The sequence below is a fragment of the Orcinus orca genome, chromosome 3, assembly GCF_937001465.1.
Source record: "Orcinus orca chromosome 3, mOrcOrc1.1, whole genome shotgun sequence".
In the NCBI taxonomy this organism is placed as follows: domain Eukaryota; kingdom Metazoa; phylum Chordata; class Mammalia; order Artiodactyla; family Delphinidae; genus Orcinus; species Orcinus orca.
The window spans coordinates 108,496,915-108,516,431 of record NC_064561.1 but is presented as its reverse complement, the minus strand read 5'-3'; the positions used below and the strand labels follow the sequence as shown (position 1 = coordinate 108,516,431).

At 38.3% G+C, this 19,517-nt stretch overlaps 1 protein-coding gene across 7 annotated transcripts in view; it reads right to left on the bottom strand.

The window, feature by feature from the left end:
* Window positions 1-19,517, bottom strand: part of SKIC3 (SKI3 subunit of superkiller complex) — a 155,128-nt gene that overhangs the window by 63,485 nt on the left and 72,126 nt on the right. For 5 of the 7 annotated variants that reach the window (XM_049707062.1, XM_049707064.1, XM_033400951.2 and 2 more), the window contains 8 exons: window positions 17,886-17,954; window positions 13,449-13,539; window positions 9,552-9,695; window positions 8,378-8,469; window positions 7,891-7,966; window positions 7,224-7,364; window positions 3,362-3,460; window positions 3,146-3,254 (listed from right to left, as the gene is read on the bottom strand). In XM_049707062.1, coding sequence (XP_049563019.1) covers window positions 3,146-3,254; window positions 3,362-3,460; window positions 7,224-7,364; window positions 7,891-7,966; window positions 8,378-8,469; window positions 9,552-9,695; window positions 13,449-13,538 — 751 coding nt within the window. In that variant the 5' untranslated portion in view covers window position 13,539; window positions 17,886-17,954. Of the gene's footprint in view, window positions 1-3,145; window positions 3,255-3,361; window positions 3,461-7,223; window positions 7,365-7,890; window positions 7,967-8,377; window positions 8,470-9,551; window positions 9,696-13,448; window positions 13,540-16,870; window positions 16,971-17,885; window positions 17,955-19,517 lie in introns of all 7 variants that reach the window. The other 2 variants (XM_049707063.1, XM_033400966.2) reach the window with 1 other exon arrangement.

Genomic DNA, 19,517 nt, shown 5'->3' with positions numbered 1-19,517 from the left:
TCAGCCCTCAAAAAGAAACATCAGTGTATCTTCTTGTGCCAATTAGCATGTAAGCAAGAATGAGGGAATGGCACAAACCATGAATAGCTGAACAGGAACAGAGAGAAAAGGGTGAACAGCCATGAATTTCGCAATAGCAGAAAAAGGGGTGGAGGGATGAGTACCAGAGGCCACACAATAAAGAAAATCAGTCCACTTATATTGGGAACACACTGGGTCTCATGCTAAAAGTTGAAGAAACTGGGTGACTTAGAACTATGCTTCCTATTAGAGGAAAACAAACAAACAAAAAAACCACACACAAAAAAAATCATATAAGTCTTCCCTGGTGACGCAGTGGTTAAGAACCCGCCTGCCAATGCAGGGGACACGGGTTCGAGCCCTGGTCTGGGAAGATCCCACACGCCGCGGAGCAACTAAGGCCGTGCACCACAACTACTGAGACTGTGCTCTAGAGCCTGCGAGCCACAACTACTGAAGCCCGCGCACCTAGAGCCCGTGCTCTGCAACAAGAGAAGCCACCGCAATGAGAAGCCCGCGCGCCACAACAAAGAGTAGCCCTCGCTCGCTGCAACTAGAGAAAGCCCGCGCGCAGCAACGAAGACCCAACACAGCCAAAAATAAATTAATTAATTAAAAAAAAATCATAAGCATGCTTCCTGTACTGAAAGTCTCTTAGCATGCCTCTTCCTCCTTGACCTCAAGGCAACGTCCATAACATTAACTAGCCCTTTCTTCTTGAAACTCTCCTGCCAGAAGAGTTACTGCAATTCTCTTTCTCCTCTAAAAGCCTACTATCCCCCTCTCACACTTCCTCCTCTTCTCCCTTAAATGAAGTCAGTCCGTCCCTGGATTACTTCTTTTTATACCTGCTAACCATTTCTTCCTACTCTTTTCCCATTGCTGTATTCTAAGTTCCAATTCAATCACTTTGATTAAAAAAGACAGCCCTGGGCTTCCCTGGTGGCGTGGTGGTTGAGAGTCCACCTGCCGATGCAGGGGACACAGGTTCCTGCCCTGGTCCAGGAAGATCCCCACATGCCGCGGAGCGGCTGGGCCCGTGAGCCGTGGCCGCTGAGCCTGCGCGTCCGGAGCCTGTGCTCCGCAACGGGAGAGGCCACAACAGTGAGAGGCCCGCGTACCGCAAAAAAAAAAAAAAAAAAAAAAGACAGCCCTACTAAAGGCCTCCTAATCATAAAATTAGTTGCTCAATCTCTCAAGACAGACCTCCTTTCTGAAATGCTCTTTCCTTGCCTTCCGTGTTGCTTTGCATCGGCTCCCCCACCTTCCTCTCTGACCCTCTTCGCTTCTCTGTCCTCCCTCCCCTCTTCCCCCTCTTCCTCCCTTTCCCTTCGAGGCAGCCAACACTGCCCAAGGTACAGTTTTCACCTTTCCGCCCTTCAGGCATCCTCTGAAGTCATCCACTCCGTTCACTTTCATGTACACGCAAACGGCTTCTAAACCTTGTTGATCTCTCACGGGCAAACCCTGATGAACATTTCCCTCTGAATGCCCATTAACAGCTCCTCTCAACAACTTACCTTTCGTACAAACCATCATTCCATATTAGTGCAACTTTTCAGGAGAGTTGAAAGTTAAAATTGATTTCTCCCTCCCTTCACCTCTAAGAAATCTCTTCCATTTTTGCATTCACCTGTTACTTTCAATTGCTGCTATCATATTCCCAGGTCATTCATTCCTATAGTTCATTCATTCCTAGCATCACTTATTCTACCCAATCTAGTCTATCTTCTGTACAATCTATCCTGCACACCATATTAGTTTAAGATTTTATACTTCATAAATCTACTCACTACAACACTTTTAATGTTTTCTTTTCTCATGTTAGTGAAAACTGCTCTTGCACGTGTATCTTTGACTCAGTTAAAGTAAGGAAAAGGGGGTCTGCTTACTTCTCACCATAAAAAAATCCAAAACTGAAGAGTTCTGGACTTTAATTCAGACACCAGGGGGAAAAAAAGTACAAGTTGGACTTACAAGGGAAAGTTAGAGTGGGGAGAGCCAAGATAAGTGCAATGAGACTTTTGTAACAGGAATTTTCCCTCATTTATCTCAAGCAGTAGTTTTCAACCATTTTTCAATTATGAAACATGCGGTGGTCATTAACATACAAAGCATTCCCATGTCTATACTCATTTAGCAACAAAGTGAAAAAACTTAAATGGATTAGGAAAGCTCTGCAATAATTTACAATCACTACCACACTGGTGCTGGTACTGTCATTTCCATTCCAATGACTGACTTCTATGAATTATATTCCTATCGGGTGAATACAGGAATGGACAGGAATGATATTCAAATTCTTTTTAAAACACCTATTCAGCACAGACACTGGCAAAACAGACAGCAGCTGTTGTGAAAACCAATATGGTCAACATCCTGTAAACTGACAAGCACAAGAATATCCACAGCTACAAGTTTTGGCAACTCCCAGAAGGCTAGCTGCCATCACTTCTCTCTCTTCCCCCAACAAAAGTACACAAAGAAGCAACAGCATGAAGCATACACTAAGACACACTCTCTGACTTGAATCTGCTGTTTAATTAAAAAAGTAGATCATTCACAAACTTCATTACTTTATCATACTATCGTATTTGTAACAATGTCGTTGTGACATTGACATACCACATAACATCAACACTGAGAATGTTAATCTTTCACAAAATCTTTTGCATGGCATTCATATCCCTGTGTAATACAGTCTAACTTACTTGATCAAAATATATCTTAGTTATTCTTTCTACTACAGCAAATAGAACTATTTTACTATTCCCCCAAACCACACCTAGTCCCATTCCTCTGCTCATGCCATGTGGCGTATCTTTCACCTTCTCCTGTTCATCTAATTTCTGTGGAAAATTCAAGACCTTCTTCAATTCTTACCTTCAAAAAGACTTCACTGATCAACAATAAACTCAGTAGCTCATAATTCGTCTGTGTCACTAATACCTTCCTGTATTTCTTAGCCTTTTCATGTGCACAAAGAATACATATTGTACTTCCTCTCATGTCCAGAAATACTGAAACAATGCCTTACACACAACGGGCACTAAAACAATTTTTGATTCATAGCAACATCACTCTCACACCTCTGGGACACACAATATAACAAAGAATAAATTACCTGTTTCAATTAAATGCAAACAAAGCACTTCTAATGGATACTGTACAGTAGGATAGATGTTTATCATTCCTTCACAAGCCTTCTTCAACCTAGCAGTCTCATGAGGAAACTTGAAAATATAAAAGTAAAATAAAGTGAGTAGCAGAAAAATATACTTGTGAGCACTTTCCTAATTAGAATAGAAAGTCACGTTAGCGATTTTAAAAATCAACTTACTTTGGATAAACATTGAATGAAATGTCTATAAAGCACCTGGTGATCTTCACTAGGAATCTTATCTGATAAGTCCAGTGCATTCTCAAAAGCAGTTAATAGCTGAAACAAAGACACAAAAAGCTATTATCTGTAGCACACTTAAATGACAAATACAATAAACAGTTGAACACAAAAGACTTACTTATACAAACCATACCCTTAACTAGTAACTGCAAATGTGTTTTATTGTCTGGCCCTACAATTTCAATGAGGAAAAAAATGTATAATTAAGTTTGGAATACATCTAACTCCAATTGTCCAGCAGACTGCACTGAACTAATAAGGGATAACTATAAATTAGCGACATTAATTCAACAAAACATTCTTGTAAGTGCTTGCTGCTCCCTACTAACTAGTTGAGAGGTACAGTCTCATATGTTAGTGTAGCTGTTACTGCTCAGATCACTTTTAAAACATCTCTTCTGAAATCACCAGCACAGTCTTTGGAACATCTTCAGGATAGCAAATCTTCAATCTCAAAAAAAAAATTTTTATTAAGTTATACTTTTGGTAAAAAAACAGAGATACGACTGAACTATCATGAAATCATTCTTCTTACATAGTATTATTAACTGACTTTGAAGAAAATTCCAAAAGAAGCCTCCTAAATATTTCCTCAGCAAGGACAGCAATACCAGAATCCAAGGCAAGCACTTTAAAAAATACCATTCATGGGACTTCCCGGGTGGCGCAGAGGTTAAGAATCCGCCTGCCAATGCAGGGGACACGGGGGGTTCGAGCCCTGGTCCAGGAAGATCCCACATGCCACGGAGCAACTAAGTCCGTGCGCCACAACTACTGAGCCTGCGCTCTAGAGTCTGTAAGCCACAACTACTGAGCCTACACTCTAGAGCCCGCGAGCCACAACTACTGAAGCCCACATGCCTAGAGCCCATGCTCTGTAACAAGAGAAGCCACCTCAATGAGAAGCCCATGCACCGCAACAAAGAGTAGCCCCTGCTCACCGCAACTAGAGAAAGCCCGCACACAGCAACGAAGACCCAATGCAGCCAAAAATAAATATTTTTTAAAAATATATAATAAAAATAAAGAATACCATTCATTTGGTTACGTAAGTTCTACATTTTTCAAAATGAATTTCCATGACTTTATAATAAAAATTCATAATACAGTTCACCACCTCAAATTTTCATTTTAAGGTATGGTATAAAGTCTGTATAAATAAATAAAATTTTACTGTGCTAATAAAGTTTAATGATCTTGCAAATAAAGAAAAAAAAAAGAAGCCTAACAAACAGTCTAGCATAACACGTTTAAAAAAAATAGTAATGAAATTAATCCACGTGGTAAATATGTGATACATTTTTCCCTGAACAGACTTAAATAAGGCAGAGTATCGCTAGCATTCAAGGTGAAAATAACCCTCCCCCCAAAAAAATCCTTTTATCCTATTTAACAATTAGAAGTCAATTCTTAAAATGATAAGTATAATTAGTTCTCTTTCATGGAGGAGTATAGTGTAGATAATTCAAAATATTTTTACTTATTTTGACATGTGTTTGATATCCTGGTAACTGATACTATTTTAAGGAAATAAGTCATAATATGAAGACATGGTTTAAAAGAAGTTAATAAATCACCTAGTTTTGTCAATGTTCAATTTTTTTCCACAACTGAATCTATACACAGATAAACCAATACAAAAACAAATGCAAATCTTATTCTCATGTTTTTATTCCTACCACTTAGGACATGCCTGACATATAGTAATAGGTTCTCCATAAGTATTTTCTAATTAAAGGAACAAATTAATGAGTGAACAAATGAATGAACGTATAAAGAAATGAGATTTGTTTCCTATATGGAGTCTATAATTGTTCACATTTAAAAATTCTATTAAATTTAGCAAGTGTACATTGAGTGTTTATTTACTATAATATGAAATTAAGTTTACTTTTAAACTTACAAATATAAAAAAATAGAATTATGAAAATATTTTCCAATTATGGTTCAAAACCAATAGGTTTTTTTAAGTCTTTTAAAAAGTCTTTTCAATTACTTGAAAATGTGTACATTAAAAAAGAATATTTCAGGCTTTCCTGGTGGTGCAGTGGTTGGGAGTCCGCCTGCCGGTGCAGGGGATGCGGGTTCGTGCCCCGGTCCGGGAGGATCCCGCATGCCACGGGGCGGGTGGGCCCGTGGGCCATGGATGCTGGGCCTGCGCGTCCGCAGCCTGTGCTCCGCAATGGGAGAGGCCACAGCAGTGAGAGGCCCGTGTACCGCAAAAAAAAAAAAAAAAGAAATATTTCTAGGTATAAGTACTCTAAATACTAAATATAAATACTCTAAATAAAATACTCTACAACCAACAAGGGACTAAGCTCCAAAATATACAAACAGCTCATACAGCTCGATATCAAAAAAACAAACAACCCAATCCAAATTGGGCAGAAGCCCTAAATAGAAATTTCTCCAAAGAAGACATACAGATGGCCAAAAACCACATGAAAAGATGCTAAACACCACTAATTATTAGAGAAATGCAAATCAAAACTACAATGAGGTATCGCCTCACACGGATCATAATGGCCATCATCAAAAAATCTACAAACAATAAATGCTGGAGAGGGTGTGGAGAAAAGGGAACCCTCTTGCACTGTTGGTGGGAATGTAAATTGGTGCAGCCACTATGGAGAATAGTATGGAGGTTCCTTAAAAACTAAAAATAAAACTACCATATCACCCAGCAATCCCACTCCTGGGCATATGCTCAGAGAAAACCACAACTTGAAAAGATACATGTACCCCAATGATCACTGCAGCACTATTTACAATAGCCAAGACATGGAAGCAACCTAAATGTCCATCAACAGAGGAATGGATAAAGATGTAGTGTGTGTGTATATATATATATATATATATATATATATATATATATATATACACACACACAATGGAACATTACTCAGCCATAAAAAAAGAATGAAACAATGCCATTTGCAGCAACATGGATGGACCCAGAGACCGTCAAACTGAGTGAAGTAAGTCAGACAGAGAAAGACAAATATCATATGATATCATTTACATGTGGAATTTTAAAAAATGGTACAAATGAACTTGTTTACAAAACAGAAATAGAGTCACAGATGTATGTCACAAATTTATGGTTACCAGGGGGGAAAGGGCAGGGGAGAGATACATTGGGAGATTGGGATTGACATATACACACTACTATATACAAAACAGATAACTAATAAGGACCTACGGTATAGCACAGGGAACTCTAATCAATACTCTGTAATGAACTAAACGGGAAAAGAATCTAAAAAAGAGTGGCTATATATATATGTATAACTGACTCACTTTGCTGTACACCTGAAATTAACACAACATTGTAAATCAACTATGCTCCAATAAAAAGTTAAATAAATAAATAAAATACTCTAGTTGAACTGTTAAATCTGAAAGTAATCTAGTACTCTTAGTTCATAAATATAAAGAAACACACCTTTAAGGTACAACTTTTTAGAAATTATAGCAGTTTTGCAAAAGCCAATTTCATAGTATCTTTTTTTACAGTGATTAAGTAACTGATTTATTGTGAATTCTTATGAATACAAGGAAGTAAAATTCTGATACCCTGAATATTATTTCCACTCTGTCCAGACTTAGTATGAAACTGTAGGCCTGCAGTTCTGATTTTATCAGGAAGAGCTTCTATGAATTTAAAACTGAACATTTATAAAATATCTAGTCTGACGTACAGTGTTTTTCTATATCATATTGTTATGTTTCCATTTTCTAAATTCAACTAAATGATCAACTTTCATGACACAAATTGTGGGGAATAAATGGCTAGTACCAATTGTTGGGTCTCATTATTCTGATCCTCAGTACTCTCAGCCAGCAACTGGGTCAATTTCTTCCATAGCTGATGAAGTTCTTGGTTTTCTGCACCTCCTTCCTGCCGTGTCTTTATCAATTTGTGCCATGTTCGGGCCACCTATCAGGGAGATTTAAAATGGTTACTTTATCTAAAATACTAAAGTGCTATTAAAAAATTTTAAATCTATAAGTAAAAATATTTTTTATCTGCTAATACACAAAAATAGCAAAAGCACAGAACTCCATCTATTATGAATTCCATAAAAAATAAGATGATTGGGCACGTCCACATAGTGCTTATACTACAAGTATGACTGAGATACCAGAGTACATACAGGGATAATGACTACATGCCCCAATCTTCATAACCTACAGCATCAGGAGTCGCACACCACAAACAGGACAATAAATTCTACAGATGATATTTTTACTTATTTTATTTATCCCTGCCCAGTTTCAAAAAAGTCTGGAAATAATGACACCTGAAATTTGAATTCCAAGTTACAGTTTTCAAAGCACTGTGATTTGTTTTGATACCACACTAGAATTAATTTTCTAAATTTTTCCTTAAGCTAAAGGAAAGCTTTCTTTTAATAATGGTTTTATTAAAAGAAATCTACTACCCCAGCAAATCATTAACCAACCTCTACGTGTTTCTTTTCTTGGTAATACAGATCCACAAGTTTCTTACAGACATCACACCACTTCTGTTTGTCAACACTTAGAATAGAAGAAAAGGATTTTGAATCTGATTAATGAAAACAACTGAGGACTTAAGACACAAAAATTAAAATATCCCCAAAATAATGTTAGGCACTATTTTAAATTAGAACATATCCTCTATCACACTACAGTAAAATTTTATAAAATGAGCATCTCATAAAAAAGAAAAGGTTTAAGAAATATTATCTTCTATTATATTGACTAAAAATAATAACAAAGTTCTCAAATAAGTCAATCCCCTTACGATTAGTGTTTCAATCACAATCAAGAGATTCTGTAACAACAGTTTGAAAGAAAAATGATTCACAATTCCCAGTAAATGTCTGGAGTACTTCCATACAATTTTGAATCAGTTTTATTCTAATTCAAGCCATTAAAGAAACTAGCCTTTCCTCACATATTGATTACCTTTCATAAAGATCCAGGAGCTTTTGGTAAACACCAGGTAAGTCATCCTTAGCATTTATGTGATTACATTTCTCATACAAGCTTGCTAACCCCTAAAAGAGGAAACAACAGAGATTATTCTTCCAAAGATATTTAGTGTGCTCATGTTTATTTTGCTAAATAAACTGACAATCTATGAAGATTATTTATGATAGAGATTATTATAATTTACAGTTGAAATAAAATGTCTGGGATGTGCCTCCAAATAATTGGGGGTAGGAGGTAGTAGGTGAAAAAATACTGGCCATGAGTGAGTTTTTACTGAAGCTGGATGGTGGGCATAGAGGGGTTCATTTTACCATTCTCTTCACTTTTGAAAATATACTTGAAGTGTTCCACAATAAAAAAAATACCTTTTAATAATTATTATGCAATCTTAACACCTAAGACGTTACCATGTGACACTACTGTCACATGGTCAAACAAGAAAAATCCAAGTAGTCTTTGGAAATTGTCATTTTTGCTTCAAATAAAGATCAGATATCCTAAACCAATCAGTACATAATAAAAGCTGGCATTAGGGAGATGTTACTAGATAACCCTACTCATGTTGCTGTTCATGTAAACCTGAGACAAACAGGTTCATGTTCTCCAGACCTACTACCCCTATTAATCATAGTTTCCAAGATGTGATTGAGATATGAAACAGTTATTAAATATGAAAAAGCTGGAGAAGCCAAGTAAAAACCACGAAGACCATTAAATGAGAAGAAGGAATTTAACTAGTACTCAGAGACATAGAATTTCAAATTTTTTATATTATTTCATTTTTAAAAACATATTTTAAAAACATAATATACATTTCTTTTCTCTCAGGTAAGCATAAAGAATATTCTTCGTAAGTCTCTAATATGCACATATAATTAAGTTGGAAATTTATATAATCATGTTTCAATTTCTGTCCTAACATTTGGAAATAATCCATTGGATTGGAGATTAAATAGTGGTAAACAGCATTCTTGGCACCATTTTTTTTTCAACTAATTTTCAGGTTTAGAAGATCAATAGATTTAATTTTTTTTCTTATTCTGAGTAAATGGAGGTTTAAATGCTAAATTGTAAAGCTGTTAGCTGTATTTTGAAAAATGGGAAAAAGTTCTTTCCTATAACATAGTAAATAAAAATGTCTACGTACCTGCCAAGCTAGTAATTGGTCTGGCTCTAGCTCAGTAGCTTTCTTATAGGCACCCTGGGCCTGATCAGGTTGTTCTAGCTCGGCTGCAGCAACACCAATAAAAACCCAGGCATTATAGTTATTTTTCTCTTGTTTTAACACTGTCTGATTAAAAAATTAAAAGAGAAGGTAATTAAATTTTGGAAGCTCATGGACAAACAATAATCAAGACAGTCTACCTAGGAGTCAGGAAATCTGGATCTACCACTAAATGGACAATCTTAAGAATATCACTTAACCCCTGTGGTCTTCAGTTTCCTCAGGGAGAGGGAGTTGGACTGGATCAGTGACTGTAAGGGGTATGAAATATGAGGTATTATTTTTAAAAAGCTGCCCAAGTACTCCTGATGCCTCTACCAAATGCCTCCCTCTGTCCCTTGAGAATACTGAGTATAAAAAGAACAATAAGATCATTCTTACCACCCAACCATCCTGCCTGCCTCCATGCCACACTGCTGCTAGTCCCTCACAAAACTATTTTCTGTATCATTTCACCTTATCCAATTCCCATATTTTCCTTCACTATAACATCTCTCCATATTTAACAGAATTTTTTCATTGAAATTATACGCTAAGAAAGTAGGTTGACTCCAGTGTGACTGTACCAAATATGTTCAAAATAAATAGTGGCGGGACTTCCCTGGTGGCACAGTGGTTAAGAATCCGCCTGCCAATGCAGAGGACACGGTTTCGAGCCCTGGTCCAGGAAGATCCCACATGCTGCGGAGCAGCTAAGCCCATGTGCCACAACTACTGAAGCTTGTGCGCCTGGAGCCCGTGCTCTGCAACAAGAGAAGCCACTGCAATGAGAAGCCTGCGCACCGCAACGAAGAGTAGCCCCCACTCGCCGCAACTAGAGAAAGCCTGCACGCAGCAACAAAGACCCAAAGCAGCCAAAAATAAATAGTGGCAATGAATGTTTAAACAACACCTATCAACTAGAATAAAAATTATATGCAGAGCTGCTTTCAGAAGTAACAACTACTTGCTAAGGTAAAATAGTTTGAAACAGAAAGCAAAGATGTTCTAGTGAAAGAAAGAACTAGTAGCTAAAATGAAATTAGCTCTTAAGGTTTTACATATTCTAGAGAAAATAAGACCATTTCCAGGAGTTGAAGCAGTCACATTATTAGGCTTTTGTGCATCCACATAGCAGTCCTAGCCATCTGTCACCAATATGCAGCACAAGCTCCATTCTATCCCATAACACTACCTCCCAAAAAACCAGCAACAATGAGGTAACCACCAAAGCTAAGCTCCAAATACTGGGGCCTTATTAACATTTGTGTCCCCAACACCAAAAACAATGACTGGCACATAACTGCTGAGCAAACAATAAATGCCATAGTCAACCCACAATCAGTAAGGACTGGCTATCTGCCTGATGACCAGGTTTTCAGAATCTGAAACAGACTTTTAAGGAAATAATTATAACAATGTAGTGAAAGCAAGCATGGAGTGCTGAAACAATGTGAAGAAAAGAGTATCTGACTCCAAACTCCATCCACACAAGTCAGAGGAGGCTCCCTGAAGGGATGATTATACTGGGTTATAGAGGCACACAGGCAGACAGGGTGATACATCAGGCAAGACCCAGCCAATACACTAATCTCTTCACGAAAAATTTCCTTTAGTCTCAATCAACACTCTGGTTACTACACATAAGTAATCATACATTTGCCACTGACTAGCTCCCCATCTTTGCTTTCCATTTGAGTCTCTATGGCATAAATTATAGGAATTCATGTCTGAATCAGAAAGAAGAGTGCTATGGCGCTGCTGTATATAATAAAAGAAGCAGATTCAGATGTGCATTAGTTAGATCAGCCTAGTGCTGAAGGAAACAGTCCCTCCCCTCCCACACCTCCTTCTTCTCTCCCCGTTTAAACAGACTGTCCACCTTCTTCTGTATCAGGATTAGTCCTGTCGTGGTCTCCATCCCTGCTGGGCTCAGTCACCACTAGAAACCTAACCTCACAAGGGCATCCTCCACCCCTTAAGGCTCTCATCCTATACTGTTATGTATTTATTTCCCCCAATCTTACCCAATTCTCTCCCTCCCACTGTCTAAACTCTTTATTGTAACCTCTGGAACTCCCAATCTGGACAGCCAAGGGCCCTCTCTATTTTCAATCTTTCTTTTAACTGTACCAAGTTCTGCCTCAACAAAACTCGGCTATTCCCCTACAGATCTTACTTGCTGCAGCTGATTTCTTTTCTCGAACATCCCACATCCCACCAACCAGCAGGTGAGGAAAGGGCTCTCCTTGCTCATACTGATACCTACATTCTTCCTCTACTCCTCCCTCCTTCAAAATCCCCAGTACTTTTTTTTTTTTTGCGGTACGCGGGCCTCTCACTGTTGTGGCCTCTCCCGTGGCGGAGCACAGGCTCCAGACGCGCAGGCTCAGCGGCCATGGCTCACAGGCCCAGCCGCTCCGCGGCATGTGGGATCTTCCCGGACCGGGGCACGAACCTGTGTCCCCTGCATCGGCAGGAGGACTCTCAACCACTGCGCCACCAGGGAAGCCCAAAAAAACCCCAGTACTTTTGAAGGTCAAGCCATCTGGCTATACTACAAAAAATATCCTTCTTGTTGCTACCATCTACCAGCCTCCTAGGAACTCCCCTTTCCTTCAGTGAAAATACTGTATTCTTCCTCTCCACTTCAATTCCTTTAATCATTCTAACATTCATGCAGACGACCCAATGAATGCCATGGCCTCCCAGTTACTTAGCCTCAGCATTACTCAGCCATCCAAAACCTGGGTTTCCAGTATGCACCTCTCCTATCCTCCCAGTTCAATCACTGTAATGGTAACAATTCTTTAACCTCTGTTATGTCCAATTGTTTTTTACCTCACCCCCTTTGCTCAATTCTTGTCACCCCACTGCTCAATTCTTACCTCTCCTTTCCCATCTTTGACTCCATGACCAATCACTATTATCACTCCCTTGCAAACATCCTCAACTCCTTGGCCTCTCTTTCCCCTCAACTTTCTTACTACCCACAGTTGAATTCCATCATGCCCATCGCCAAGCCTGAGAAGTTTAACACAAAGGAAGAAACTACACAGCTGAGTTTACCGATTTCACTTTAATGACATGAAATCTCAAATGGATACTCATTAGGGCCTCCTAAGCTTTCTAATCCTTACTAGTAAGTTTCTTTCCTCACTATAAATGACAACTATTTCATACCTTCTTTTGTCTCAAACCTCCTATACAACTCCTCCTCCATCCTCAGGTTACACTTCACTAAGAAAATAGAAGCCATCAGAGGGGAACATTTATCTTCCCACCCCCAAATCTGCAAACCCGACAGCTATAGATCTACATCTATCTTCCCTTCTGTTAAGATGGAAGAAGTATCAAAGGCCCTCCTCTCACGCTCTGGATCCCATCTTCACCCACCTTCCCAGGGACTTCACTCCTAGCACTACTCTGCATCTCTCCTGCACCTTCAAGTTCTCCCTCTGGACTGGAACATCCCCATCAGCATAGAAAGCAACTTTGGAATCTTGATTCTCCCATCCACAAACCAAACAGAATCGAAATGTCCACATACCATTAAAGAACAAAAACTTTAAGATACAATGGTGTTCCGCAGTACAACCCATCAAAAAACACCTAAGAGACATTCAGGCTTTGAGAACTTGGCTTTGGTAAGTTACCAACACAGAGGGAGACGAAATTAAGTGGCAGAAGCGGCTTGCTCTGGCACAGCCACTGGGACGGTCCTACTCAAAAAGCCTGACTACTTTTGTTGTATTTAGACAGTAAGGGATTCACATTACAAATCAGTGATGCTCATAATCGGGTAACATTTTTATTGTGGAAGAAAAAAATACTGGTTACCTTACAATGTTTCAAAGCTTCTTTGTATTCTTTGTTTCTGATTGCATCTCTAGCATTTTTTAGAGCAGTCTTTACTTCCTTGCTGGACATGCTGTCAAAACAAAAAGCCTGAATGAATCTACAGTGAGACCTGCCTACGGCAACAGTTCCAACAAATTTAACAAACTTAACCTCTGAAAAAGGAACATGTAATTCCTTCTAGATGGAACATTCTTTCCCCTAAAATAAATATATCTTATGTTTAAAAAACATAAAACCAGATCATCTCTTCAGATTTTTACTCAAATGTCACTTCCTCAATGAAACCTTCCCTTGCCACACTATTTAAAGTGTCGACACTTCCTTCCCCCAACTCCCAACCACTCAATAGTCCCTAATCTCCAGAACACTGCATTTATTTTTCTTCAAAGCACCTGTCACCATCTAATACATCAGTATATATTTTACTTCTTTATCTTATTTATTATCTGTTCCCCAACCCCACCAGAACGTTAAGTTCCAGGCAGGCAGGGATTTTTATCTGTTGTTGTTGGGTTGTTGCTGTCTAACTGCTGCATCCTCAGTACCCAGTATCTGACAAACTGTATATATTAATAAACATTTGTTGAATTGAATTGTTATTTGAATTATAACCACTCCCCATGTAGTAGGTTAAAACACAGATGATCTTATGTGCCAGGATGGAAAACACATGCCAAGCTCAATCCAGTTCTACACGAAGCAAGAAGAATCAGTCTAAGTCACAGAGTGAAAACACAAACACAAACAAATTTCAGTAACTATGATGTAAGAGTTTAAGAAAGCATTCTGTTTTAATGTTAGTTTCTATAAAATATAAATCAGGATATTAACTTTCTTCACAATAAGAACTACTTTAGGATTACAGTAATATAGTATTCTTTGTAATATGGTATTCTTTGAAGAGAAATAAATGTAATGTTCACACTTAAATGAAGGCACTTAATATGCAAGAGGACTATATACTAATTTCAGCCATAAAAAGATTTCAACTCCAACATAAATAGACAGATATTTTAATTGGTAGACAAAGTATTTCTTCACTTAATCTTAAAATATAAGATACACTAATGTAATTTTAAATAAACTAACATATCTTAAGATTTCACAGCTTATTCTGGTTTACCAATAAACCAGTCAAATCCAACTACAACTTGATGTTGAAAAAAGAAACATTTTTTTGCCCACTCCACTGAATTCTAATCTCAGGAAGGCAAAACAAAGCTAGGTAAACATTAGGTCATTATAGACCACTGATGTTCAAGGCAGCAAAATGAACCAAGAAGATGGCTTGCTGACATGGTACACAGACAGTCCTTTATTTCCAAAGGGGCTGAGGCAGAAGTACAAGATCAAAGAAATTTAAGAAGCTACGGAGGGCTTCCCTGGTGGCGCAGTGGTTGAGAGTCCGCCTGCCGATGCAGGGGACACGGGCTCGTGCCCCGGTCTGGGAAGATCCCACATGCCGCGGAGCAGTTGGGCCCATGAGACATGGCCGCTGAGCCTCCGTGTCCGGAGCCTGTGCTCCGCAACGGGAGAGGCCACAACAGTGAGAGGCCCGTGTACCGGAAAAGAAGAAAAAAAAAAAAGAAGCTAGGGAATTTTTTTAAAAAACAATCCTTTTGACTTAAGGAATTTTAGATTCAAATAATATAAAAATTAAGATATCATAATATCAATTTATCTACAGCCAAAACGAGATTCCCTAAATAGGCAGAAAAGTGACTTTTTCCGTAGTTACAATAATTAGATAATTAAAGCAACATATTTCATATGCTCTTATTTTAGAAATTGCTCTGTTACCTGAAATTATCTTGGCATAAATTTATAGAGGCAAACTTCAGAAGGATTTTTTTTTATAGTCTACAAATCTTGTTTGGAGCAGGCAACAAATTTCTATGCTGATTTCACTTTAAATTTCTCACACCAAAGTTATCTTTGGTAGATAAACCTGCAGACTAAAAAGAAGAGAACATCAATGATGATGATAACTAATCTGGACCAACTGAAAGGGATAAAAAGAGGCATCCAAGGGAAAAAAAAAATCAAGAGGGACTTCCCTGGTTGCACAGTGTAAGAACCTGCCTGCCAATGCAGGGGACACGGGTTCAAGCTCTGATCCGGGAAGATCCCACATGTCGCAGAGCAACTAACCCCGTGCACCACAACTACTGAGCCTGCGCTCTAGAGCCCATGAGTCACAACTACTGAAGCCCGCGTGCCACAACTACTAAAGCCCGTGCGCCTAGAGCTGGTGCTCCGCAACAAGAGAAGCCACGGCAATGAGAAGCCCATGCACCACAAGGAAGAGTAGCCCCCGCTCACCACAACCAGAGAAAGCCCTCACACAGCAACAAAAGACCCAATGCAGCCAAAAATAAATAAATAATTTTTTTTTAAGTTATAAGGAAAAAAAAAGAACAAAGGCAGTTTTAAGACAAGACCAAGCAAAAAAAAAAAGAATGCAACTTTTCCAGGATAAAGATCACCATCTTTTCTATCACCCAACATACGAGTAAAAGCACATCTGGACAAAGTAGAACCAACCAGCACTAAAACAACATGCAGCTATGCAGCTCTCAAGCTATATGCTGTATATGACACAAAAGAAACAGAAAGGAAGGCCTCTGCTCTAAAGAATACAATCTCAATCAAGAGAAAGACCTAAGACATATGAGTCATTAAAGAATCAAAAGCTAAATTAAGGATAACGAGTGCAAGTGCAGTAGGAGTTCAGAGAAGAGAAGTGTGGGGTGAAGTAATTAACAGCTACTAGATGGAGAAAGGATTTGAGAATGGAGGGAAGAAGGAAAATTACTCCAGCCAGAGACACTGATTGCACGAGCAAAGTTGGAGAGACAGGAATGAGCATGGCACGTGGAGGAAACAATAAGGAAACCAGGCTGAATGGAACAGAAGGGACTTGCTGAAGAACAGGAAAATTAGGCTGGGTAGGTAAAGTAGAGCACCAGATTACAGAAGACCTTGAAAATGAGACAGAAAAATTTGGATTTAAATGGAGCAGCAAACATGGAGCTGTCAAATGCTTCTATTCTAAGTAGGTTACTTCTTCTTTTTTTTTTTTTTTTTTTTGCGGTATGCGGGCCTCTCACTGTTGTGGCCTCTCCCATATGCGGAGCACAGGCTCCGGATGCTCAGGCTTAGCGGCCATGGCTCACGGGCCCAGCCGCTCTGCCGCATGTGGGATCTTCCTGGACTGGGGCACGAACCCGTGTCCCCTGCATCGGCAGGCGGACTCTCAACCACTGCGCCACTAGGGAAGCCCATAAGTAGGTTACTTTTAAAGACCATATGAGACAAACTCCATTCTTCTCTTGGTAACCAGTTCTAATGTTCAATATCCTTCTACATCTCTATATGTCTCCACATATGATTACACCTACACTTGCTGCAGTGGAATCCTCTATTCTCCTCCTCCTGTTCCTTATTCATCTGATTTGGCATTTAGCATAATAAGCTAGCACTGAGGCCCCCTCTCTGCACCTAAAATACATATATATATACACATAAATATTAGTTTCAGGAGATTATTTTTTTTAAAGACAAAACAATCTGCCTCTTTCTAGCCCTGAAAATTTCTTCCCCTTTTTTGGGAAGTGGTGTGGAGAAGGAAGAGGTTCACCCACTCATGTTCTAGACAAAGCTTTAAGGAACACTAACCATCTACTAGGTACCATCAAACCCATTTCCTTTCACAAAGTGGAAAGCTAATACCCAAAATGAGTCTATGTGACCTCATATTCCTCTCTTTGGGATACTTCCCTCTATTCCAAGCACTTCCAACACTTCAGAGAAAACTCTGGCTCTCTTACAAGTGTCTTTAATATTTTTCCACAGCCCCACACAATTTTCCCTTATACCTCTCCTCCCATTTTTTCTCCTCGATCTCAATGACTTTTTTAAATAAGAGTGTTCATGTAGCACCTTTTCACTCAATGAAGGTTTTTTTTTTACTACCAACCTAAAAGGGTTTTTATTCAACAAATCAAGCATAAAGAGCAATAACTATATCTAAAAAAAAAAGAGTGAAAACCATGCCAAAAGACAATGATATACCTCAAAACTAACATAGGTAGATGTACTGATATGTCCCACACACTCCAGCTAAAGCTATGGAACCTTATGCTACCTCCACAACCTTAAGTTGTGGAGATACAAAGATTCCACAAAGCACAAATAAGAAGAATAATTTAAAAAATAGTGACAATAATGACACTGGAAGTTAATTACAGAAAAGCAAAAAATGATACCTTTAAATCTAATTACAAAAGTCTAAAGGTACTTTGTGATGACCATAACCTACACCATTACACCTTCCTTCTGAAAAGAATCAGTAAAAACAATCATTAAGTAAAAGTAGACTCCAATTACCTATTATTTAGCATTCTAGACACTTACCTTTTAGCTGTTATCACTTTATCTTCTCTTTAAATTGATTTTCAGATTGTTCCTTAAATGTTTATCCATCTAAATTAAGTAAAATATAAGACAGGCACATAAAAAAGATGACATACACAACCCAAAACATATTGAATTTTTTAAAACATCGGATTCGGGTTCAATTTTCATAATTCATAATTTAAAACATGAGAAATAATTATGTAAAATTTTCCATCTTTTTTCTTTCCCAAAGAGACACTAATTGTAATCTCCAAATTTCTGAATCAGTCTAAACTGTGTTGCTATAGCCACAAGGTGTAAAAGGAACATCATAAAAAATCAGAAAGACTCAGAAAAAAATTACAGAAACTCAAAATACACTGACTTCAACATAAAAAACTGAGCCAGAAGAGAATGTCACCTATTTCTACGCTACTTTGCTTTGAATCTAGGACAGTTAAGGGCACTATTTACTCACAATCTGCAAGCTGGCTACACTAAAGTGAATCTTGTTCTAAGCCACATAAGGCATTATAAACATGAAAAAAAGTTGCCCATATGACGCAACTAGACTAGTTTGTAATTTAATAAAACAGAGCAGACTTTTTTTTAAATATTAAAAATCCATCTAAATAGCCATCTGAAATACTAACACAAACTTTACACGACTACAAATTCTAAGTATCTTTCGATGGTATCTCTGGAACAGATTCTGTCAAACAAAATTAATCTAGAATGCTTCCTGGAGAGAATGGAGGTATTTTGAAAAACTGAATAAAGTAAAAATGGAAAAAATGCTACTTTAGAACTAGGAAATGAACAAAATTTAGGTGAACCTGGTAGGGATGAAGACATGTACTAGTGATATATGTACTTAAATAGAACGGTTAGTTCCACAGAAAAGGGTCTTACTGGTAAGAAGAGAAAGTACTGTGATCCTAATAACGTTTAGGAAAGTAAAATAAAAGTTAAACACGGTGTCAGGAGGTAAAATAAAAGTTACAGCCTGACTTCCCATTTCACTAACTTCTTTAAGCCGCCATCCAGCTACAAATGATTACCCTCCTCACTCAACCTAATTTTACTGATTTACTCAGTTGTTTCAACTCTGTTCTTACAAAATTCCCCAGTTTTTGTCAGCCCCTTCATTCTGCCATATCCAGCCACCAAGTCAAGAAAGATGGATCTGGATTCAAGTCTCCGCAGATCTTGGGCACCTTACTTCACCTCCAAGCCTATTTCCTCATTGGTAAAGTGAGAACGAGATCACTTACCTGATATGTACATAGACAGAACACCTGAACACAATAGCTATTAGTTCTGTTGTCCATATCTCCTACCACCCTCTCAATCAACTTCACCACTTTTTTCCCATTCCTAACCAACAGTGGTTATTATATACTTTCTCTACACATTTAAAATCCCCAATCCTTCCTTCCTTGATCTCTCAAGAAGCAACCTTCTTGCTTATGTTCTTCAAAAGACAGCTATCATCAAACGCAAGTATCTCCTTCAAATTAGTCATTACACAAATACTAGACTAAAGCCTGCAACTTAACAGATGCTTTATGTTCTATACAGATGTATTCTGTCTCTTCAGCAGGTGAAGATAATACTGAATTTGTTCCAGATAGTCACTAACTGCACACT